The sequence below is a fragment of the Lentinula edodes genome, assembly GCF_021015755.1.
Source record: "Lentinula edodes strain Le(Bin) 0899 ss11 chromosome Unknown C8R40scaffold_49, whole genome shotgun sequence".
Lineage (NCBI taxonomy): Eukaryota > Fungi > Basidiomycota > Agaricomycetes > Agaricales > Omphalotaceae > Lentinula > Lentinula edodes.
This window is the reverse complement of record NW_025764355.1, coordinates 154,833-177,488: the sequence shown is the minus strand read 5'-3', so window position 1 is coordinate 177,488 and position 22,656 is coordinate 154,833. Positions and strand designations below refer to the sequence as shown.

Below are 22,656 nucleotides of genomic sequence, written 5' to 3'. Positions count from 1 at the left end.
GCCTCCACTGTGCATTCCATATCGACACAAATATGATAAGCTGGATCAATGAAAGAGACTCACGGGTGAGAGTTTGAGTCGACCCATCCACAAAGGTGAGTATAAATCGATTAACTGTAAACGTTGCATCTTAAATTAAAAAAAGCCAAGTTAATTCCAAGCTTCGAGCTGCACTTTAAAATGATAAACCTCCACTATTATCACCGGAGTACAGTACATGCAACTCGTGCGCAAAAGTGCTTTCTGACAACATGAGGGTCTGGTTATTGGCAATCACATTATCGTTGGCTGCGCCCCAGGTGGCAGGGAGTTGATACTAAATCATTATATTTCATGAAAATTCAAGCACCATCAAACAGCTGACGCACCGTAATTCCATCGTACATGTATGACTCCGATGGGAGGAACTGACCATCGAAGGTGTTCCCCTGACCATCGAAATCCGCCATGGATCCGTTGACGGACGCAGCTTGATTGTCGAACAAAGGCTCAATAGGGAAAAGAATGAAAGGAAACTTGGGAAGCTCCGTTGCAACGCTTAAAGTGCTGAACAACAGAGGTAGGCTGATCTTCAGGCGGTCCAGTCTCATTGTGGGCAATGCAGGGCAGTCTAAGGATCATCGTCAGTATTTTTGCCTCATATACAAGACTTCGGATAGCAGGTTATGTGAATCAGTTGACCACCAGCCTCCACCTCAAAAATCCTCTGAAAGTTCTCCCTGTGTGAAAAAGGACCAACATGACTTTGAAGGGCCGTGATGACTGCACTCCTGATCGAACTTGCATATCGGCAGCCAACATATCATTCAATCCTATAGTTCAAATTGTACAACATGACGAGTCGGAGAATTTTCGAAGCTCCAGCAACAAGATGTGGACCGCGAACCGGACCGACAAAGATACATTCTTGCTCCAAGAGATATACAGTATAGTAACACTACATTTTCACCCTCTTAGTGTCATGGTATCCTGGAATTTTCATCGGCGTGGTACAATGTCGTTAGAGATGATACTACTTACCCCCTGATTGTCCCCGAGAGCTGCGCTCCGTCTTCCAAAAGGATGCAGAATCAGAATAACGACTATTCCCAGTGTCCCCGCCTCTGCCTCGTCCTGGGCCACCAGAAGCCTCGTCATCACGCTCACGTTTCACCGCATGGGTCTGAGGTTTTGGAAGGCCATCTTCACCCCTAGGGTCTAGTGAATACCTGGATTGGCCTTCGAAACACGTCAGGGTAAAGAATTAAACTGAAACCTCAGACGGCGCACCATATTCTTCTTCCTTTGCAGTAGCCCTGGAAGTATATCGTACAGCATCAAATGATCTATTTTGTCCAAGAGAATCTCTTTTTGGAAGGTAGTTCGAAGGAAGGATATGTTCTGAAACCCATTTAGCAAACAGACGGTAAAGACATACATGGAGAATATTCTACCTGATTTGACTGTAGTCACGTCCAATCCGCGTCTAACATCTGGTTTCATCTCCGGCCTCCTCATCAGTTCGTGCTGGTGCACACGTTCTGTTCCTATACGGGATATTTCTATGATACAAATTAGGAAGCAACAGTATAAGAATCAGTACACGAACCGACAGGTTCTTGTTTTGGAATTTGAAAATCAGGATCTTCAACTTTCGGCCTTATGGGTTGTGAATGATTGTCATTGGTGCTTGTAGAAATTTGAGAACGCCGTTTGTACAATGGAATGTTGCCTGGAAAAGAGTTGTCGTTTCCATGCGAGCCTGATAGACAGGAAAAGCATACCAGTCTCCGTCTTAACTACGACCGCAGGTGTATTGTGCTTAGCATCAGGTTCTACCTTGGGTTCAGGCCCGGTGTTCAAATTATCCTGGGCTTGAGCTTGAAGCAATGATTGTAGCTCGTTCCAAAGCCGGATACGGTCTTCGCTGACATGATTTTCTGCAGGATGATAGGTGAAGTGAGCTTTAAATGGGTCAGGAAACAGGCATACCAGGCTCTTCCCTCTTGGGGAGCAATATTTCATCAGGGCCCTCGACCTTTGCTTGATTTTGTTGCGAATCACCTCTGTTTGAACTACTTGAGCCGAATCCGCGATCATCTGCAGTGTGACTGTGAACTCAGAGCTGTACACAAACAGAGCCAGTTATAATTTCACACCAGTCCCTTCCCTCTTGAAACCTAAGCTGTCATCAGACCTCTCAATCTTCATAACTTGAGGATTTGATGGAGCCTGAGCCTGAATTAATCCCTGCAGCTCGTTCCAAAGCCGAATCCTCTCTTCACTGACATGACTTTCTGTTATGGCAATAAGCAACCGCAGGGAACAAGAGGGGCGTTCATACCAGGCTCCTCTTCTTTCTTTGGGGGTAGAGCGTCCCCATGGTCTTCGATCTTGGGTTGTTTAAAAGGCTGCGAAGCGCGTCCCTCTGGCTTGTATTGGCTGAGGCGATGATCTACAAAAATGAAAGTTTTCAAATTAGGTATATTAAAGATGAACTTTCGTACCGTGTTGTTCTTCCTTTGGAATTAATCTGTTTTTGGACCCTTCAACCTTTAACTGCCTATGGACCGCGTTCGCTTGAAAGTCGGTCGGGATATCGTCTATGCTCAATTCACAATATGAGCAAACAATTGCTTGAGAACAACATCATCAAAAAACTCACGCGTCTGAGGCTCAGGTTTAATCACCACATTTACTCCCGATCCGATGCGTCCGCGTTGCGACTCCATTTCGCCCGTATGCCGTCGAGAATCAATGGACAGTAGTGATCGACGCGGGTCACGTTCATCATCAAGTGTAACTGAGCGACGACCCGGGTCGAGGTGCGATTCAACTTGTCGGAGATCTGAGATCGATTGTTTGTTGTTACGCATAGCGTCCAAAAAAGCTGGCGGAACATAGGGAACGAAGGATTCAGGCGGCGGTACGTGTAGCGTTGCTGAACTTAGAGGACCAGGATTGTTGAGCAAAGACGTTTGGGATGGAGAACGATCTTGAGGTGAAGGGCTAGGAGGGTCAGGCAATCTGTTTTGACACCAGGAATTGAATCCGTTATTAGCGAGGGAAATCATAAGAAAGATATCGACAACCAACCTTGCATTTGCTGGTAGCGATTCATCATAAGAAGCGCGACGAGCTATGTGAAGTAAGAGTTAGCATAACAAAGGCCATGAGCAATCGCTTACCAATCAAGAGCTCTTGCACCTCAGACGATAACGGTTGAGCAAAGTGCGTCGGTGGCTTCAAAGCCTGGGGTTTCCTTGGAGGAGGATAATCTTTCTTTTCCTTCACGCGAAGATTTGCCAAATCTGCTTTATCATAATTCGGCGATATCGACTCCCACTCTGAATCCAGGCATACAGTTCAATATTGGTTAGAACTAGTCCATCCGACAACAATTCCAGGCAATGTACTGGAGAATGTACTTCAACGTACTCAGAATTGTATTTGGACATCCTTGATGCAGATAATCGTACAGATAGATCTCCGAAATCTCTGCACGAGTGGAATTTTTGAAGAAATCCTGCGTGTGGTGTGCGCCCAGGATAGGATCAACGTTTACAGAGCTGTCTAATTCAACAATGATGAATTCCTTCGCAAGAACCGGTCAGCTTCAAGCCGTTGACTGATAAACGTCGTTCGCACCTTATTACTCTGGAAATAAATCGTCTCTACGCGTTTCCCGGTCATATTCTCGAACCATCCTCCAATAGTATTCGCAAATCTCTCTTTCACCACCTCCGGGTTTTCACGACGTCCGTTACCACTGGAGGCACTCGGTCTCGACCATGGATTCGTCACGACAACGTACTTGGAGTATCCCGGATCATTGTATTCCTAACATGTATAAAAACGAGATAGCACATTGAGGATGGGGAATGCTTACCTTTATTTTGAACTTTGGTGCTTTCAATTTAGGTTGCTTGGGCCGCATCGTTATGGGAGGAAAGAGAAGTTACTATAGAGGAACCAGGCAGCTGCGAGGCAGCGTGACATTATTACGATGGAAGATCATGGGAGAAAAGTGTTGCTCCTCCGCTCAATTACCGATCTCCCCAATGTAATATGTAGAATAGAATAGTGCACGGGTCAACGTTTTTAGAACCTGATACAAAATGAACGCATAACTAAGTGTAAAGCCACACATTCTCTTGTGTGGTCTTCACTCTAATATCTCCCATAGTTTCCGGCGCTTCGTCTCCCCAATAAACCTTCCCAGATTTATGTACATCCTCATAATGCGCCATATCCAACTTGTGCTTTCTACCCTTTCCCCAGGGATCCCGCATACCCGAGTCCCATCGAACTTGTGTCTTGCCGTTATGACTTGTTCGTAAATCAAACGTTCCGGCAAAGTCAGGGGACAGGAAGACACTCGAAGCAGCGTTGGTAGTCGAGGCGTCGATGATGAACTTATAATCGGGGTCTAGAAAGGGCATGCGTGGCATGGTGACATTCAACACCCCATTGGTAGTATGCAGAGAGGCATTGAGCTTGACGGCGTTGAAGTCCGAGGCCATAGTCAATGCAGCTCGGATATGGCTTGGAAAGGGCAAGCATACAGATGAATGAGAACCAAAAATATCGACATAGAAAAAGAAGCCTTACCCATTGTTGGTCTTCATTGACACCTCCGTTATGGCTTCGTCTTTTTGGCCGAACGCCCATACTACACCATCGATAGGTGCATTGGTAGTCCTTATATGGACTGCGTCGCTACTGTAGAAGTTGGCTGAAACTGCAGCGTCACTGGTCTGAATGAATGCTGACTCTGCGAACATTCCCTGGAAAGAGTATGTTGGGTTAGCTATACGCATGTATTTATCATCATTGGGCGAACATACTTACCAATGACCGTATCGTCTCATTGCCTCCCTTCAATCTCACAACTGCAAATCCGTTCGGGCTCCATAGATCGAAGAAATCACCGAATGATTGTGTATATGCACCCCCACTCAAGTCTGTACTAAAGTCTCGGAAACTTGACCAGGGTAACTCGATAGAGATGTTGAAACTTGGCAATAAAGACGAATCAATGTCCTTCGCCTGCGTGAATAGTAAAGTCTTGTTACGGATGTCACACAAAGAATGTCGATGAACACATACCCAAATCATAATACCACCTTCAGTATCATTTTCAGAATAACACGCTTTCGTCTGCTCCAGATGCCCTCGATGATCATACTCTGCAGTGACATTCACAGCAATAGTTTCTAGGCGCCTCATTCGGTTTGAGGTTACGGTGAGATGGCCTTTAGTGGGTTGTCCACGGGAGATAAAGAATATGAGATCTGAATTGGCGGGAATGTCGAACGAGACCTGGGATGTTTTTGTATCTAGATTCAAACTTGACCTAGATTCAGCAGCGGTCAAAGGCCATGGTGCGCAAAAGGTGGTGTCGGAAGGTGTTTGATATTTCTATAAATCACTTCAGGAAATCACGGAGAATAGAGAAGATCGAAGGTTAACCGACCTCTAATCGAGGATCATCAGCAATGTGTTCACTATCGTCATCCCACACTGGCTCATCGTCTCCGGGTTCTTCGAGTTCCTTCCCTGAACGAGGTTGTATGCCTATCACTACCAGCGTAACCAGGAGAATGAAAATGACTCCGGTGAAGAAATATACAGCAAGCTTCCATCGCAAAAGTCTTCGCCTAGTCTCCACTGGTAACTCCTCGAAGACATTGTCGTCGTTTTCGAGCAATTCATCCATGGTACGAGCATCATCATCAATGGTGACTCCGGAATCCTCCGACTGGTCAGTGACGGTGAGATTCTTTGAACGGGTAAGAAAAGGGATAGAGAAATGCATGGTGTATTTTGGGATGCTGCAGGAAGAGATGAAGAGTCGAAATTATGCATGCGCCTACCATTTTAGTACGTTGATAGTTTTCACAAGGTGATATCCATCTTCTTGTTGGTAGGTTGTTGTCCATAGTGAATGTTCAGCTAGGCGCCAAGTCAATCTACATAGTCACCTTGGCTGCGATGAAATCAATGGAGGCGTTCGAGAAATTTCCACAGTTTGACAATCGATAATGCAGTCCCGGGACCATAGATTAAACCATACTCCATATCCCATGCATTTAAGTGCGCAACGCACGGAATTGGCACAGAGCATTGATAGGCATTGATGGGCAAGTAAATAGCATGAGTAACAGTAATGTGGGCCTCAGAGATAGAAAGTAGACAATTCTCTAGTCATAGCTACGTGCAAACGTACAGTAAGCGTTCTTAAAGGCTAAATTCCGAGAGTGACATACGATACATGCGGCTGTCCAGTACATTCAGTGTTCAAAGCCGTAGAGAACCCTTCAACCCACTCGACCCAGCATTTCCAAGCTCCTTCCACCACTGTGTTTTTGGTCGGTCACTATCAGTGGTACTTCCACCTCCACCCTTCCGAACGATAGTTGACAACCCAGAGCTCACACCTCTACGACCGCCGCCAGGAAATATTTCCTGACGACCTTTTGCTTTCTTTTTACTATTTGACAAACCTCTAGAAGGCGACTGATCAGGAGTCTTTTCAGGGTTTGGATCATCTGGGTCCTCGTCGCCTGCAGTCCTTTTTCTCTTCCTTTCGACCTCTGGAGACTCTACATCGATTTTACTATCCTCGACATCAATCTCCTCTTCGTCGGCTCCGTTATGACGAGATTTGGTCTTCGCCATCTTGATCATGGTCGATGCCCTCAGAGTGCTCGCACTACCCTTATCCCATTCCTTACGATGTAGACGATATATTGCCATCGTCGCCCGTGCATCAACCAACTACCCAAAATAGATGTTAGTTGCTAGAACAGGAGCGGTCATGATATGACTTCGACGTACACTAGAATGCTCTCCAGCTTGAATAACAATGCCCAGCTCTTGTTCGACCAGTTTTCGTAAAGCAACATATTTGCTCCGTACGACCTTGGATTTCCCAGCAAGATATTGAGTGTCTCTGGTGAGATTCCAAGGATGTGATAGTAGAAGTGCCTGACAAAGATGAATGAGTACCGAAGAGGTTGAGCTTAACAGCGGTCTTGGCATGCCTTAAGATCATTATGAATGGCATGTCCGACAAGAATCCGATCTTGTAACAATTCCGCGACCTTTTTCTGAATCTCGTCGAAAGGCTTCGCTAGAAATAATTTAGAAAGAAATTAGTGATTAAAATTCAAATAACGACCTCGCGAAACGCGCAACACACCTTTCTTCATATCCGACTCTCTGATCCCGCTATACTGCGTCCGATAATCCACCACCCGCTCTCTCTGCCGCACAAACTCATCCATCTGTACTGCACCATGATAATTCACCAACGTAACTCTGGCCAACGAAGATTCCGATCCGTCAATCCCAACACCAACCATTTCGCAGTCGATACCTATATATTTCCCTGGTCTAAATTTATTCAATGGGGATCAAGGAAAACCTGCAAGGAAGACTTACTGACTGTTTGAGCTCGGACGAATAATCCATCTCGCCAAAAACCATACGTTTAAGACTGGAAAGTGATTCGCCGTTTTTCATGTCTTCAGTCAGATCAAGTTTGGACGATTCAGCCGTTATGGAGAATGGGGTCGAGGGGGAAATCTTTGATTTCTCTTCAAAATGATTGATTTTCCGTCTTTTGCGTCCAGATTCATAGCGTTGCACTGGCTTCTTGCCAGTAGATTTGTTGCTCAACTTCTACCGAGGACATTCTGTAAGTAAAAGCAGTTTCACTTAAAGAGGTGCATGGGACAGAAAGACCTTTTGCAAAGCAAGCCAATTTGAAGACGCAGCATTGGATTTTGGGACGCTTTTTGACATGAAGAATATGCGAGAACCTCATTAATTCTTGGCGCTTATGCCTTAGCGCTAATTAGCGTCGAGCGCTTCGGCGTCCTCTCATCACCCCATCATCCAACATCGCCGATCCATCATCTGAGTTCTTAGGAGTTCTTTCATCGTCCAATGAAACTGGTCGCACACGGAAGAAAAAAACAACTGTTTCAAAAACACCTTCGGTGCTCGTCGGTGGTGGACGGAACAAAAGCGCACAGCTCAAACTCCAACACCAAAAAGGAAATGCCGCCGACCTTCTTACGGTACTACTCTTTTCTCAAATAAGTAAAGGGTAAAAGCTCTTATATCACAGTGACAGAGTACATGAATTGGATGTTGAATACTCCACTTTTTTATTTAGTTACAACTTCCCTAGGTATGTGCTGAGCAAAAGTCCTCGAGGCAGTGGACCCTTCGGATACACTCGGCGTAGGTGGAGATAAAACTAAAGTGTTTCGGCATAATCTTCGGGCTGTACTTGACCGTGCGCGCAGCTAAATACTCCATCGCTTCCATCGTAAGCGATGAACCCCCATTTTTATTTCTTGTTACGACCATGTCACCGACTACCACATCCTCATCTAGCTCGAACGCCGCATCCACAGTCACCAGCACGATCAGCCCGACTAGTAGCAACAGCAGTACTCCTGATATTACAACTGAAGTCATAGTAGGAGGACTCATTGCAGGGATTCTCGTGGCTCTGATTGTTGCGGGATTGGTCTATTTTCTTTGTCAACGAAATAAGGGTCAAAAAAGTAGCAAGGGTGGTGGAGGAGGTTCTCGCAAAGACGGGAGAGGAAGATCTATGGATGGCTCAGATCCGCTCCTCTACCCAACCATCTCGCAGCTTGGTCAAGGAGATTACAATCCATATGTGGAGACTGTATCTATCCCAGCCCGGCCTATGCACCCTGAAATTTCCTTGAACTACACCGAAATCGACATGCTCGAACCTCTGCCTTCCTCCTCTTCCGTGATGCAGGAAGTCCCTATGTCTCTATCTCCTCCTCGGCCGTCGCTTCCACCATTGGTCATTCCACCTCTTTCTATTGCCCCATTCGCTATACGGTATCCAGCAAAATTACCCTCGATAGCACCCACAGCAGTCCCTGCAGTGGAACATAATAGCAACAACCCTGCCTCAGCAGTATCGATTGACGATGCAGCTTCTGAAAGCTCCATGTCCGCCTATTCACAGGCTTCCGCTTCAACTCGGATACATAAAGCTTGGGAGGACGACACCCAAATTCCTCCAATACCTAAAATTCCTTCTTATCTTTATAACGCTTATATTGCTCCCGAAGTTGCAGACGAAAACACGTCCCTTGCACGAGGCAACACCACTAAGGTAGCTGCATTACTGAAATCTCGTGCTCGTCGTGCACAGAGAGGAAAACCTTTGACCCGATCCTCCACCAAGATCTCTCGTATTGAACGCTCTGATTCTCTCGAGTACATTCCGTTCACGCCTCGTACTAAGCATACAGAAGCAGAAAGATTACATCGTGACGCAAGCACACTTGGGACTAAATCCCCTGCTCCATCCGAGGCAGCCTCGCTAACCATCCGCAACCCGTTCGCGGACACGTCTTCGTCCTCACGGTCCACATCAGTGACCACGTCGATCGCCAGCCACACAATTCACACAGTGGATCCTCCATATTACGCACATCGCCTGTCGGTGATTGACAATGAGGAAGCCGAAACGGAGTCTTTGTACGCTGATGAAGTACCTACTTTTCCTGCTACGATCGATACACCGCCGTTGAGGATATCGAAAAATCAAGTTTCCAATGCGCGTTCATGAGGTGGATGACTATTCGTCACGCATACAGTCTAGCACTATTTATCACCCGACCTTTTTCGTTCTCTTTCTTGGACTTGCTCACGACCTACTACTCATGTAATACTTAGCCACTTATGACAGTGTAATTCTAGAATATAGCACAACTTCTTACGGGCTGTATTCCCCTTGTATAACTTATAACTAACCTACAACTCACGATATAGTAGTAGCTTCATTTTAGGAAACAGTTTCTTTCCCGATGCATTACTTGTAGACAATGTCTATTACATATATCTACATTTCGAATGAACATGATCTGTATATACGAACACTGTTATACCGAATCACAGACTGTTTGTCACCATTTCCGAGTTCTATAATTCCTCCCACTCGTTGTGGTCTTCTATAAGTATTTTCACTGACTACAATCTACTATAACCTACTACAACCTGGAAGTCCACCCTCGGGAAAGGGTCAAACTACAGACCTTATTACAACTCAAGATAGGATAGTAGGACCCATCCGCTCATGTAAAGTTCTACATTGATACTTATTTCGGGAACCCGAACTCAGAAACAAGCGTTTTCGCTCTCCTTTCAAGACACGAGCCATCGTGGCGCTCAATTTATCTCAAATGCAAAAAACTAGTCCTCACAAAAGTTCTGCACGAGGTTCCCAAAATCATCATCATGCGTCAATTGAGGGATTGAGGGATTGAGGGAAGACGGACTTCGCATTGTGATTGAACATAAGAAAGCCTTGCGCCTGGGAATTCTGAAGATGCTAGTAAACAAGGTTCCTCGGAGCAATTCAGTGACAATGAAACTTTTCTTCCTGCATATGCCCCATACGCCAACACAAATGCCCCTACGCCAACACAAATGACTCTTCAAGCATCTACTGCAATCGATTTGAGATATTCAATCCGATGGGGGTTCGCATCACTCTCTTCTCCGCGATAGATAGCCGTCCATCTCGGCTCGTCCTATAGATATAGTATAACGACTTTAGTTGTCATGCACCTGGGTCGAAAATTTCAACAGAGAGAGTGCGACGGAATTTCCGGGTAGCGCTGAATCTCTAGCGTTCAGACTCTATGAACGACGTACCTTGAACAAGCGAATAACCTGGGCCATGTTTCCCTCATTGACGGTAAAGCGGTGGTATATCCCAGCGGGGATGATGAGTAAGTCGCCCGGGGATACAGCGAGACGGATCCATGCATTCGTAGGGGCCTCTGTCAGGTGGGGGTGTAAATTATATCATGAGTATGTCAAGTGCTTAAACAATGAGGCTTTACATAAAGAAGAAGAGATGGTATATGGGTAATACTTACGACGAACGTCGAAAAATCCACCTCCGGAGAGGATGTATCGAATCTCCTCGTCTTCGTGGATATGCCTATACCCAGTAAGGCAACTTGATCAGCAAACCCGAAACGACTTGGTGTAGAAGTCGTTTTTCATTTACGACTTACTCCTTGTAGAAAACTTGGATTTTCTCTTCAAAGTCCTAGGTATGCATTAATCATCCACGACATTCTTTTGTAAGAGCAATAAATGAAAACGTGGCCCAGGGAGTAGGGACTCACCTCTCCCAAAATCTCCTTCGACAAAGTAATCACATCCCTATTCTTATACGCCCTTTCCTTCGCAATGGAATCTAGCTTTTCTTCATACCCTTTCTCAACGGGTATATTCCAAGATTCTACTTTGATACGTTTCAACGTCTCGACGTCCACGGAACTAGATGGTTCGAGGTCGTGGTGTGGAAGTCGTTGGTCCCCGGGTTGATTGTCGAAGTAATAGGCATGCATTGCGTGTTCCGTGCTTGCGCTCAATGAACTGGATGCGATCGCTGAGATGTAGAGGATAGATCTTGAAGGAAGAGTATTGGTATTCCTAAGTTCAACTTACAGCCTATTATAAGCCAGTAGATAGTGGTGGTAGTTCTGGGTTGTAATATTGAACGTGAGAGCGATGTAATGATATAATTGAAACATAAATGAAAAGGAAGGTGATGCGATTTCCCGTTCACTGGCTCATATCAAAGTCCTTCACCATTAGGAGGTCTACAGCTTGTACGCAAGTCTACTGTACTATCAGACTCTTCATTTGTCCAGTACACATCTTCATATTCCACTTAGTATTCTCCGACACCAGAAGAATAATCGCTGTTCACGAAAACATCTTGTCCTAAAGCAACTTGGAGAAAAGCTTTGAAGTCCTCCATACATTCTTGTGAAGAGCTAAAATTGCTGTCCGTGTTATCACTACCGTGACTATCGGTTTCGGCCTATCAACACGAAACATTCTGAATATCACCACTGCAGAGTCATGAAAAGTACAACTCACGGCAGACTGGGCTTGTCGCAGCTCAACCTGTACCAGGTTTCGGGCGAGGGAAATCAGACGCTGTTTCTCATCATCATCGATATTTTTCTGTATTTCAGCCTTCAACTGTCCATGGAATTGCAATCATTGAGACTGATATGATATCGTATGAGAGAAGATAACTCACATCGGGACCTTGTTCCGAGGTATTATTTGGCTTGAGGGCCAACTTTAATACAAGAATATTTAAGAGCGCAATAATCTGGTCACCTTGATTGGTTCATCATCCGATACTGAGAGCTTGGGTTGAAATGACGTTCCCTAATTAGAAGGAATCTGAGCTTACAGTCAGAATTCAGATGCAATCAAAGTTGTGACTTACATGGAGAACGACGATCGCAGCGCCTTTGGGCAAAGTTGCGCCTTCGCAGCAAAACATTTCTGCGGGAGCAATTAAGACTGGGTTTTCGACTGTTGCCTGTGAGCGAAACACAAAGGAGAAATGAGAATTATGCATGACAGTGGAATCTTTAAATATAAAGTACTTCTTGATAAACAACGGCAGTAGCAGTAGAGGCATCGTATATCATTGAAGGCTTTGTAACCTATCGATCGAAGAAAACCAGACTCGTTAGTAGTGAAAGATCAGGATTGGCCACAAGGGGAAATGCGAACAGGGGTGGTCGGTGTGTGATAAGATTCGTCAAGACCGGGAGAAGCAACAGATTTGAGATTGGCTGAAGGCTGGCCCGTCGACTTGGAAGGGATAGTTGACGGGTCCACGGTATTTTCTTGTTTCTCGAGATACTATAGTGAAATTAGAGGACGAAGAGCGACGTACATGTTGTGCATAAAACTCACATCCTTGCGGGCGTTCTTCAACGCTGTATTGAGCCCTTCCAGTTTCTTGATGAAAATCGCAATTATGAATGTTGAAAAGCACTGGCGAAATTCAAACGTGTACTCACCAAATTTCTAATCTGTACAAAACTATAACCTTCACTGGCAAGCTGAAGTTCCAAAGAGGTGCTATTTCTCTATGAAAGTTCCATTAAACTTATATCGAGTAGACGGGTTGACAGCTCACTTACTTTGACCACTCTGCGGTACTTCTTCGCAAGCGCCCTGGCCTTACGAGCGGAGAAATAAGTAGCGAGAAAGAATCTTTTCCCTTCCATTGAATCAGCAGCTTTGTCGCAAGCATTCTGTCCGCTTCATGGTATCTCGAATCAGCATATGTGATAATACTACAAAGAAAACTACATGTCTTACAGTGACTGTATTTGATCTGGCATTTTAGCCCATTCTGGTTTTACCGAAAAAAGAAACACTTGTAAACTGGTGAGGTATTCGTCAGAGAGAATGTCCTGTGTTTCCCGAATGATTTTTGAGGGACGATGAGATTGTACTGCTGTCTTCAATAGTTCGACTATAACGTTAACTGGGATATCGGCACCGGGAGTAAACATAGTGAACGGATGAAGTTGAGGTCAATGTGGAAAAAATGCTAGGAGTAGGAGATAGTGAGATGTTAAAACTGGCAAGGCGATCAACGCGCAGGAAAACTAGGAGGTCGAGACAGAGTAAGGTAAGAATGCGATGAAGTTGATTCTTGATAGCATAGCGCTTTATAGCGTCTGGTCTTCAATCTCAAAGCCAAAAACAGGACAAAGCCAGAGAGAAGGTTCAAGCCGGGGTTCAAGGGAAACGAGGTGGTTCACATCTGGCACAAACAAACTTAAACCGGCTTGATCCAAGAGCCCGGCGTCAATCAAATAGCTTGGTTGAAATCATGCTTTCTCTCTTTCTTCCTTCATGGCCACTTACTATGAGCGAATGGTGGCCCACCTGCGTCCCGATGGACCTGCACCCCCCAACCTTGAACTGATCCTTCCCAACGAAACTTGGTGGGTTGAACATTTCGATTATCTGAAAGAACATGGATACGTTATGAGGCCTCGTTATCGTCCCGGCTGGAAGCCCTCTTATAAACTCGGGACACACGAATTTCTAGAGCGCGAAGATGGGCAAGCACTCGACGTAGTCATCCTTTCCTTCTGCCTTTCTAGTGATATAAAACTCACAATTTCGAACCAGAACCCAATCATGGATGCTATTCGCTCATCGGACTCTCTTATGGTCGCAATAAAACGCGTCAAAACCTCTTCCAGCGAGGTTCAAGTCGGCACTCTCTTCTCAAATGACGAACATGCATCGAATCCTAGTAACCATTGTATCCGGATCTTGGAAGTGTTGTCAGTTCCCGAAACAGCGGACGAGGTACTTCTAGTTATGCCGTGGTTGCGGGAAGTAGACAGCCCATCGTTCCGAACAATAGGAGAAATCCTTCAGTTCACAAAGGAAATGATCGAGGTGAGCATCTGTTCGTAGTATATCACGAAGCTCCGCTCATGACAACATCTTGGTTAGGGCCTGCAATACATGCACAAGAGCAATGTGGCGCATAGGTATACTTCCTAGTATTTTTCTTTTCTGTAGAAATATTCAGGTTTCCCTAGAGATTGCTCTATCAATAATATGGCTATGGACGCCAAGACAATGTACCCCCACCAATATCATCCAAGGGCTCCAGAAAGGAGATACGATTGGACTGGAAGGGTACACCACCGTTCCCGGACTCATCGTCCTCCCAGATACTATCTTATTGACTTCGGCTTCTCTCAAAAATACGACCCTTCTCAACCACGCCCTTTGGAATATGCTATAAAATCTGGCGGGTATCTTCCGCCAGAGGGTGCCGCGGTTATCCCATGTGATCCTTTTGCCACAGATGTTTTCCTTTTGGGAAACATGGTACGGACTTCATTTCTCGATGTGAGTCAAAAGGCTGTAGTAGCAGCACTCACATCTATGTATTTTCCTGCTAATGAACAACTTAGGGCGATCACGGATTATCATATCCTGGAGTCGATGGTTTGGAGTTTCTCAGACCACTCGTCAATGACATGATTGTGGATGACCCGTCGAAGCGACCAACCATGGATGAGGTCGCGTCACGATTTTCCATTATCACGAAGACACTTTCGTCCTGGGAATTGCGCTCGAGAGCAGCCCGGAAAAATGAATTTCCTCTGCTTAAACCGTTCCGCGCGATCCATCATCTCTTATGGACTACTTCGATGATGCTTCTCCTAAAGCCTGCTATACCAACTCCAACAAAGTCTCCTAGCTAAATCCTTAGCTTTCTACATTGCTATTCCATCTTTGCTATATCATTTGATGCTTTTTTGCTTGTATTTTTATTTTGAATTTCCTGCTATATCCCATATAATACCCTTGTTGCACCGCACAATCACACAGTTGAGAGTTGGTATTAACACATTTCAAACGCCGTGTATAGACCCTTGTGCTTGTCCTTCCTTACATACATGTTATAGCTCAGGCCCAAAAGATTGTTGCGTGCCAATTCTGTATTGGAATACGGCGTACTCTGGGCGTACTTCAGGTCTACAGAGTATACAATAGTAACTCTGTCATAATCTTTGTTCAGGGCTAATTTCAAGCTTGAGCTGGTTCGTCCATGAGTTGGAATCAGATTTAACTTACAATACACAGAATGAATGAAAGTGCGATCTGTCCCTCCCGAGTGGCAGAACCATATCGCCACTCCACACTTCCACGCAACCACCATTGTTTTCAGGAGTGCCAATGGACCTTGTTGACTGATACACTTTCATTCCAAATCCATGGCGTCCAAGATTGACTCCGGCAAAGGGGAAGACAATCGATACGTACAGGACAAGAAGTACATGATGCTGACTGCAGAGTAATCACAAGACAACTTTGGCCAAAATAATCTTCACCACAGATGTACTATTGAAATTCAACATTCAACAATGCTACCGAAAGTCTCCCACCATCCTTGTCTCAGGCACTTCCATTTCGCAGACGCAGCATGACAATGTTTGCATTCACTAGAACTTGGACTCTCGCCGCTGTGTATTTTGGAAGCGTCAAATCCGAAAGGCCCTGACCATTGCACATCACACAGCTCCTCCAGCCCTATCAACGGATCCCGCCCATAAGTCTTGAAGATCCGCAGATAGTTTTCGATATCTCGAGGGCTGTGAGTTGAAGGACACTGTTGGACGGACAAGGGAGTAGAAGTAGATCCAGTTTTCACCAAATGCCCAGGATAATTTTGCGGGCAAGTAATAATACTATTGCCGCCTTGCCCATCTGGAGCTAACAAACCCATCCACAAGGAAGACAACGTTTCTCGTGCTTTGATAAGACGTTGATAATCCATATTCGAGATTTCTTTTCCTTTTCCACTTGCTTCTCTTGCTTTCTCACCAACAGAGCCTGACTTTGACAATGGTCGACCAAATACCTCTGATCGGAGGAGCTCGTACATTGCACGACGGAGAACCCGAGGAACGCCACACGTTCGAGCGATAATAATTGTTTCAGTAGCATGATCTGCAACGAGGTTCTGTAAAGGTCGGAGAGAGGTTACCGATGATGAATCATCGGCTACGCCCCACATCTTTTCCAAATCCCTTCTAGACCAATTGTAGAACTTTGCGAAATCGAGAGCATGAGAGGCGCGTAAGATAGATGCGACCTTCGCGAATGAAGGTGGGGCGGATGTCGAGAAATTTCTTGAAGGGGTGACATGATATTAATAGTAACACGATAAATAAATGTACATCAAGACAGCGACAATAACTCACATGGCATCTTCCATTGCGTCCAACAGTGCGACAAAATCTTCTTCGGAAACGACCCCATCCAGCGCACAGATTGGAACAGTTCTATCATTGGTTGTATTTGCATTTGCATCAAAATTCCCCTTTTCTTGCGCGTTGGAGGTCGAAAGACTACTGCCCTCGCCGAATCGAGCCCGAAACCAACCACCGGCACGCACTAACGCACCTCGATAAAGCTTGAATTCTGTGTGGGATATTATTACGATGATAGAACCATCGGAGTAGTGATGTCGAGGGTGATGCATAGATACTGGAAGCAATCCAGCCCGGGGTATGACCGATTGAGCCGATGGCTTTACATTGGAAATAGGCACCTGAGTGAGTTGTGCTGTGGGAGCAGTAGGATTCGAGCCTTGGGATCCAGTAGAAGGCTTTACAGAGGGTCTTGGACCAGAGTTCGAGGATACTGAGCCTTTTTCTGAGGCTGGAGCCTTCTGAGTGGGTGGTACGTGAAAGACGGCATTTGATTGTGATGGCGTTGATATTGATTGGCCAACAGGAGTGGGCACAGATCGAACTCGTGAATTCAAAGGTTGAGATCAATGAGATGTGGTTGGCGAAGGGTTGGATTTCAACTGAGTCATACTGGACGATGAGCTTGTTGTGTCCTGGATGCTTTTCTTGGCCGGTTTTGGCAAAGGTGACTTTAGATCCTTGGAAACGTCCTATTTCTTCGCGTCTTCGGATTTTGCTGACTTCGATGACTTCCTTGATTTTGTGGCTGGAGCAGGCGCTAGTGGGCGATATATGAGCCAAATTCCAGGGTAAGATACAGAAGAACACAATTTACCTACAGCTGCATCGTCTGTCTTCAATTTCTTCAATGAGCTAGTACTTCGACGAATTGAAGTGTCTGGTTCGTATTCATCACCCTTACGCTTTTTCTGTTCTGTGCCATTAGAGCTAATGCTATCGCTGGATGAAGTGACAACTAGATATATCAGCCAAAGTTCGGAAGTGCCCGGGTTAGAAAACTTGATTTACTTGGAACTGAACCATCTTCCTTCAATGTCTTGACAATCCTACCACTTCGACGGGGTTGAACTTCTGGTTTGTGTTCTTCAACTTTGCGTTTTACCTGCTCCGTTCCACTAGGGTTATTATTATTATTAGATGAAGTGTCAACTATGTGTTCAAATTTGAGCCAAAGGCCACTGAGTGAGATATTGAGGAACGTCTACCTGAATTTGCTTGATCTTCCTTATTGACAACCCCGATACTTCGACGAGAAATTTCAGGTTCGCATTCATTCCCCTCACGTTTTTTCTTCTCCAAACCAGGATTACTACTGCTGCCGGATGCAGTATTGATTGAGTTCATAGGCGGCACAGTCTCTCTCTCAGCCTGAAGAACCGGAGGCCGAGTAACAGCCGCTTCATGAGAAGACGTTGAGATGCCCATCGTTAATATTCCAGCCCGGCACTTGGACGATCAAAATAAAGGCCCGACGGCTATCACCACGATAACAGGTCTTCAGAGGTCTTCAGCAGTCTTCAGCTCATGCTACGCTTTGAAATTTGTAAGGTCACTGGTCAAGCTAAGACTGAAATGAAGTTCGGCGCCAAAAATTTTTCAAGACGATGAGAACGAACATCAGGCTGTGGCAGTGCAATAAATTGCAGCGACAAGTTTTGAACGTTGACTGTTTGGAGCTTGAAGCTTAAGCTTGAAGTTCATTGGAAGTGATAGTACTGATGTAATCTTGAAATATCTCAGGCCTATCCCGGTGATGCGTCTGTCATAAAATATATTACGAAGACTACAAAGACTACATCTACGCTTTACAACTCTGCAGCACTTCCTCAACCCAATCAGCCATAATCCGATGAGTTTCCTTTGACGGGTGACTGTGGATTTCACGATTCATGGTTCGATGATTAGTATAGGTCTCCAGCACACTAGTATATTTCACGCACCCATCTATCCAGTAAAAGTAATGCTCCGGATCCATGCACCACCCGTATTGGTTACAATCCTCAGTACAGACTGTACACGCTGCGGTGCTCGTATACCCAAAGGCTTGATACCTAAAGATCCAGTCAGAGATTGTGGTCAGCCGCAAGCTTCTGAATTGAACTTGCTCACCCAGGATTAGGTCCAAGCACTCCATCCCAGATCGCCGCCATATCAACATAAGCTACATTGAGCTTCGCACTTCCCTCATGGAACGCCTTGAGACCATCAAATACTTGCTGCTTGTAAGCTTCTCCCCATGCAGAGGTGTTCCCACGTCCATAGACATCAACAACAAGGAAGGATTTTCCGTTTGTAGGCGGACTGGAAAGGGTCTGAATTTCGTTCAGAATGGTTTGTGCGGCTTCAGGCATTTGGTCGCCATCAACTGTAGGCGAAACGCGGTCGGGATGAGTATGAAAAAAGTCTGTTAGTTGGGTGACTTTGAATCTTACTGAGGGAAGCGATGTAATCACTGAAAGAGATAGAGACACGATTGAGATTAAGAACACGCCATGGTTCTGCACAAAACTTACTTGATCCCAAAGAAAATGCTATACAGCGTTGTATCCGGGTCCAATTGGTTTGACTGGCCAAGGAAGGTCGCCACTGAAATGATGCGAATCGCGAAAGCTCCGGTGAAAAGGAAGCTGCAATGTCGACATGCAGATACTCACTTTGATCGATGAAATCAACTTTCCTTGGATTGCTTGGCCACAAAGACAGATTCGTGCATGCGCCCCATTGCTGCAAGGAACGAAGGATAGAGTGAGTTCATGAATTGGTTGAATGGGATTGATGTTTTCGCGGAAAAACGAGAGTCAAATCACCGGAAAGCAGAATGTAGACAGATCAGAAGGGCCCACCCCCAGTGAGTCATTGTGTTTGTAAATTTAGATTTCAACGCAATTCTAGTTTCAAAGCCACGAGAGATTTTACAACAAAAATGATATAAGAAAAGAACGAACAAAGGAACATACCGCATAATCCATAAGATGAGCACCCCAGTCTCCTGATACGCCTTCGATCCAAACAGGTCCGTTCGTGGAGCGTCCACCCGCTTCATCGTTGGGCGGGATCAGAACAGGCGGGAGAAGCGCAGACCCATTGTCAACCCCTCCATCCGTATACGAGTCCTGTATACACGGAAGTAAAAGGAAAACGTGTCAGGCGGATGATTCATGAGCTTCGACATCAAGAAAAACGAGCAAAAAGAACAAGGATACAGCTAAAAAAGGAAAGAACGTACTCCGAAAGATACAATAGTCTTGATCGAGGTAGGTACAATCCCCGCATTCACATTTGTCGTCTTGCCATCCAACGGGCCACACTGAGGTGAGACCGCGAGATGGATTCCATCGTTATCACCGCTGCCTTGTCGTGTTCGTAATGTTACTGGAACTGGATGCGTAAAACGCTGAGACCCCCCCGGAGCAGAGTATACACTGTGGAAGCTACTACCGAGGAGCAAACCAGAGGCGTAGACTGAGAGGAAAAGGTGAAGCAGCTTCGAAGCCATCGTCGTGATACCGGAAGATTGTTAACGGACAAGGAGACCTCCAAGCAGACTGGGGAATTCGACGATTAGAATCCCTCTTTTATAGTTTTTCCTCATGGCAGAACGATCCGAGAAGCACTCTTCAGATGAGCTCAGAGTTTACGTTTTGCTTTTTCTCCGCATGGTCCTGTATCGTCCTTGGGCGTTGAATCTCTAAGCAGACTGTAAAGGTCTGTATAGTGCTAAATTAGGATCTATCAGGACTGAACTTTTACAATTTATTCAAGAATCGACGTACAGTTCCAAATCATCCGTCGCATATATGCAAAGAGAAGAGTCACCAGGTGGACCAAATGAAGTTTTCATTGCTTTGGAGGTATTGCAGGTCATACATGATGAGGAATTAGGAGGAGAATATCAGAATGTTCACATTTGAGCCTTCGGAGGGTTCGAGCTAGGTCATGAGACAAGTATCTATGATTGATGATATTATCGACTTGTTGTTTGAGCACGATTATGAAGCTGGTAGCAACTGGGCAGAGGAACACAAAGATCGAAAAAAGTACCAAAACAGGATTCCAATGCGGGGAATCGAACCCCGGGCTGCTGTGGATGATATTTGGAAGATCGGAATGACATGAAAGACAGCAATGTTAGCCACTACACCACATTGGACGGTATTTAGGCAAGATTGGTAAGACTCATAGCTTCAAGTATGCCATTAATTAGCCCAGAGGATACCTCGAGATTCTTATTCTAGCATATCGACTACAACAGGTCTGAAACCGGGTCTACCGAATGCCTTGGTCTGGTATTCGAGCTTGCGTTGCCCCATCGGCCAATTCGCAGCGTTGACGAACACTGTGACATCGTCGTCATCTTCGTCGTCCTCGACCATGGGCTCATCTGCTTGCGTTTGCGCTGAATTTTGTACGCTTCCGACGTTGCCTTTAGACCATGAATGAACATGTGCTCCATGCGCCTCGTGAATGTGACCGAAGAGATGTAATCGAGGGCGAAGATGAGGAAGAGCAGCGGCAAGAGTAGGACAGCCAGGTAAGTCACCGCTATTCGTGCGATCGAAGATGTCGCGAGGAGGACCATGAGTAAGTCTGATAAAGTACTCTGCCGATGAGGGATTATATAGAGTGAGAGTGAATAAGGAACCCACAGAATGTCAGTTTTATGAAACTTGGAAATCAACGCTTTAGGAACATAAGTTCAACAAAATCTGTCTTATATCTGATGGACGCACAAGGTCCTTCAGCAGCCGTGTATCCAAAAGCCCAATTATAAAACTCCGGTGACCACTAGAACGCAAAATCTTAGTTGACCTTCATCATGAATAGTGTTATTTAGATGATCTCACAGGAGAGCCATATACAGACCATAATCTTCCGCCTTCTTTGGCTTGAAAAAAGTGACTCTCGTCTTGTAGATAAACGACGTTAGCTTCTTGAGCTTTCTTTCCTTTCAGTAATTCGAGAATACGTTCACGATTCTAAATTCGACGAGTTGATATCAGCAGATAAACATGAAAACACGCATAGCGCACCTGTGGCTTCGCATGCCCAGAATATGACCATCTCTGATGATTTAACTCATACCAATCATCATGCAAAGGGAGGTCATGATTCCCTGCGATAATTCTAACGCGATCAATACTCATAACCAACCGAACGAAGGAGCATTGATACGCACATTTTCACCTTGTGAGGAAGCTCATAAATCCAATTCATGGTCCTTTCAAATTCTTGCAAGGTACCGGTATTCGTCAAATCTCCGCTATGTAACAGGACATCTCCGTCCGGGACAGGAAAACGCCTCGTATGTGTATCGCTGATACACACAAAACGAGTATAGCCGGGGGAGGAGGGCGGCAAATTTGAGTGATCGTATTCAAGATAGACGATGTTTTTGCTCTGAGGGGATCTAAGGGTTACATCTTCCAGTAGAGACATATTGTAGATCAAAGAAATGCGTTATTCCAAAGTCGATGTAACATCATGATTATAAAGCATAGATTGAACGGGCGCCTGTTGGTCTCCGTTACCTCCGTTACCCTCCGTTCTAGCGCTTCGACATACTTACGGACAATCTACAGCAGATACAGATACAACTCGTATAGAAATACCAGGAAGTATCTCACCGTTCTCCTATCAATGATGTTGGCTCCGTGCATCAACGGCACGCAAGGGCACGCATCAGTCGGAATGGGTCCCGGCTGTTTTCAAAGGGGACCTCCTTCAAATCTATAGCTACAGTCGAGCCAAATGACGTACTATGCCAATGCAGAGTCCGCTCACCTCTCTCTTTCGGCTTTTCAGGTTGGAAGCAAGGGGATGCAAGCCGCAAGATGCGTTTTTCTGAGAAAGGCAGCTTGAGGGAGATAGATAGATACGGGCGCGAAAAGGTGCGAAAATCATCACGATCATAATCATCCCGCAAATGATTGGACGTTCAATTTTCCCAAGGAGATATGTAGGTTCAGCATGGTCCACAGCTGTCCCACAACACTGCGACTCGATACTTTTTTTCTCGATTTTA

The 22,656-nt window shown here is 45.4% G+C and overlaps 10 protein-coding genes and 1 non-coding gene across 11 annotated transcripts; 3 read left to right on the top strand and 8 right to left on the bottom strand.

Moving 5' to 3' along the window:
• Positions 1-6,279: 6,279 nt before the first annotated feature.
• C8R40DRAFT_1163308 (ribonuclease H-like domain-containing protein) lies at positions 6,280-7,788 on the bottom strand (the record flags this gene model as incomplete). The annotated part of the gene is made up of 6 exons (XM_046230354.1): positions 6,280-6,759; positions 6,820-6,969; positions 7,026-7,114; positions 7,184-7,377; positions 7,430-7,665; positions 7,729-7,788. The coding sequence occupies 6 exons, from the start codon at positions 7,786-7,788 to the stop codon at positions 6,280-6,282; spliced, it is 1,209 nt and encodes a 402-aa protein (XP_046081101.1).
• A 571-nt stretch (positions 7,789-8,359) lies between these two features.
• On the top strand, positions 8,360-9,613 carry C8R40DRAFT_1176112 (uncharacterized protein; the record flags this gene model as incomplete). The annotated part of the gene is made up of 1 exon (XM_046232458.1): positions 8,360-9,613. One exon carries the CDS (start codon positions 8,360-8,362, stop codon positions 9,611-9,613), a length of 1,254 nt encoding a protein of 417 aa, XP_046081100.1.
• Positions 9,614-10,208: 595 nt separating this feature from the next.
• Positions 10,209-11,549, bottom strand: C8R40DRAFT_1128331 (Acireductone dioxygenase ARD family). Its single transcript, XM_046229098.1, has 6 exons — positions 11,509-11,549; positions 11,184-11,449; positions 11,070-11,104; positions 10,929-10,993; positions 10,702-10,829; positions 10,209-10,577 (listed from the first exon to the last, which is right to left on the bottom strand). The coding sequence occupies exons 2-6, from the start codon at positions 11,406-11,408 to the stop codon at positions 10,482-10,484; spliced, it is 549 nt and encodes a 182-aa protein (XP_046081099.1). The 5' UTR covers positions 11,409-11,449; positions 11,509-11,549; the 3' UTR covers positions 10,209-10,481.
• C8R40DRAFT_1128327 (uncharacterized protein) lies at positions 11,550-13,667 on the bottom strand. The gene is made up of 11 exons (XM_046229097.1): positions 13,198-13,667; positions 13,017-13,137; positions 12,894-12,962; positions 12,787-12,831; positions 12,601-12,732; positions 12,471-12,530; positions 12,308-12,403; positions 12,196-12,246; positions 12,113-12,142; positions 11,947-12,051; positions 11,550-11,887 (listed from the first exon to the last, which is right to left on the bottom strand). Exons 1-11 carry the CDS (start codon positions 13,392-13,394, stop codon positions 11,735-11,737), a joined length of 1,059 nt encoding a protein of 352 aa, XP_046081098.1. The 5' UTR covers positions 13,395-13,667; the 3' UTR covers positions 11,550-11,734.
• Positions 13,668-13,761: 94 nt separating this feature from the next.
• On the top strand, positions 13,762-15,119 carry C8R40DRAFT_1058098 (kinase-like domain-containing protein; the record flags this gene model as incomplete). Its single annotated transcript, XM_046225185.1, has 5 exons — positions 13,762-13,968; positions 14,023-14,298; positions 14,356-14,393; positions 14,445-14,764; positions 14,854-15,119. The coding sequence occupies 5 exons, from the start codon at positions 13,762-13,764 to the stop codon at positions 15,117-15,119; spliced, it is 1,107 nt and encodes a 368-aa protein (XP_046081097.1).
• Positions 15,120-15,673: 554 nt separating this feature from the next.
• C8R40DRAFT_671805 (uncharacterized protein) lies at positions 15,674-17,250 on the bottom strand. Its single transcript, XM_046235834.1, has 2 exons — positions 16,623-17,250; positions 15,674-16,550 (listed from the first exon to the last, which is right to left on the bottom strand). The coding sequence occupies exons 1-2, from the start codon at positions 16,901-16,903 to the stop codon at positions 15,770-15,772; spliced, it is 1,062 nt and encodes a 353-aa protein (XP_046081096.1). The 5' UTR covers positions 16,904-17,250; the 3' UTR covers positions 15,674-15,769.
• Positions 17,114-18,273, bottom strand: C8R40DRAFT_671589 (uncharacterized protein). Its single transcript, XM_046235833.1, has 4 exons — positions 18,251-18,273; positions 17,840-18,195; positions 17,643-17,783; positions 17,114-17,589 (listed from the first exon to the last, which is right to left on the bottom strand). The coding sequence occupies exons 2-4, from the start codon at positions 18,057-18,059 to the stop codon at positions 17,324-17,326; spliced, it is 627 nt and encodes a 208-aa protein (XP_046081095.1). The 5' UTR covers positions 18,060-18,195; positions 18,251-18,273; the 3' UTR covers positions 17,114-17,323.
• Positions 18,274-18,388: 115 nt separating this feature from the next.
• Positions 18,389-20,175, bottom strand: C8R40DRAFT_1128317 (carbohydrate esterase family 16 protein). The gene is made up of 8 exons (XM_046229096.1): positions 19,861-20,175; positions 19,592-19,747; positions 19,289-19,358; positions 19,148-19,220; positions 19,067-19,086; positions 18,744-18,999; positions 18,575-18,685; positions 18,389-18,505 (listed from the first exon to the last, which is right to left on the bottom strand). The coding sequence occupies exons 1-8, from the start codon at positions 20,128-20,130 to the stop codon at positions 18,433-18,435; spliced, it is 1,029 nt and encodes a 342-aa protein (XP_046081094.1). The 5' UTR covers positions 20,131-20,175; the 3' UTR covers positions 18,389-18,432.
• A 510-nt stretch (positions 20,176-20,685) lies between these two features.
• Positions 20,686-20,784, bottom strand: C8R40DRAFT_t254. The gene has a single exon. It is a non-coding gene; the product is annotated as a tRNA-Glu (tRNA).
• Positions 20,770-22,085, bottom strand: C8R40DRAFT_1128312 (Metallo-dependent phosphatase-like protein). The gene is made up of 6 exons (XM_046229095.1): positions 21,811-22,085; positions 21,665-21,758; positions 21,479-21,610; positions 21,365-21,419; positions 21,281-21,314; positions 20,770-21,221 (listed from the first exon to the last, which is right to left on the bottom strand). Exons 1-6 carry the CDS (start codon positions 22,068-22,070, stop codon positions 20,861-20,863), a joined length of 936 nt encoding a protein of 311 aa, XP_046081093.1. The 5' UTR covers positions 22,071-22,085; the 3' UTR covers positions 20,770-20,860.
• On the top strand, positions 22,086-22,517 carry C8R40DRAFT_1128307 (uncharacterized protein). Its single transcript, XM_046229094.1, has 2 exons — positions 22,086-22,361; positions 22,416-22,517. Exons 1-2 carry the CDS (start codon positions 22,116-22,118, stop codon positions 22,491-22,493), a joined length of 324 nt encoding a protein of 107 aa, XP_046081092.1. The 5' UTR covers positions 22,086-22,115; the 3' UTR covers positions 22,494-22,517.
• Positions 22,518-22,656: the final 139 nt, after the last annotated feature.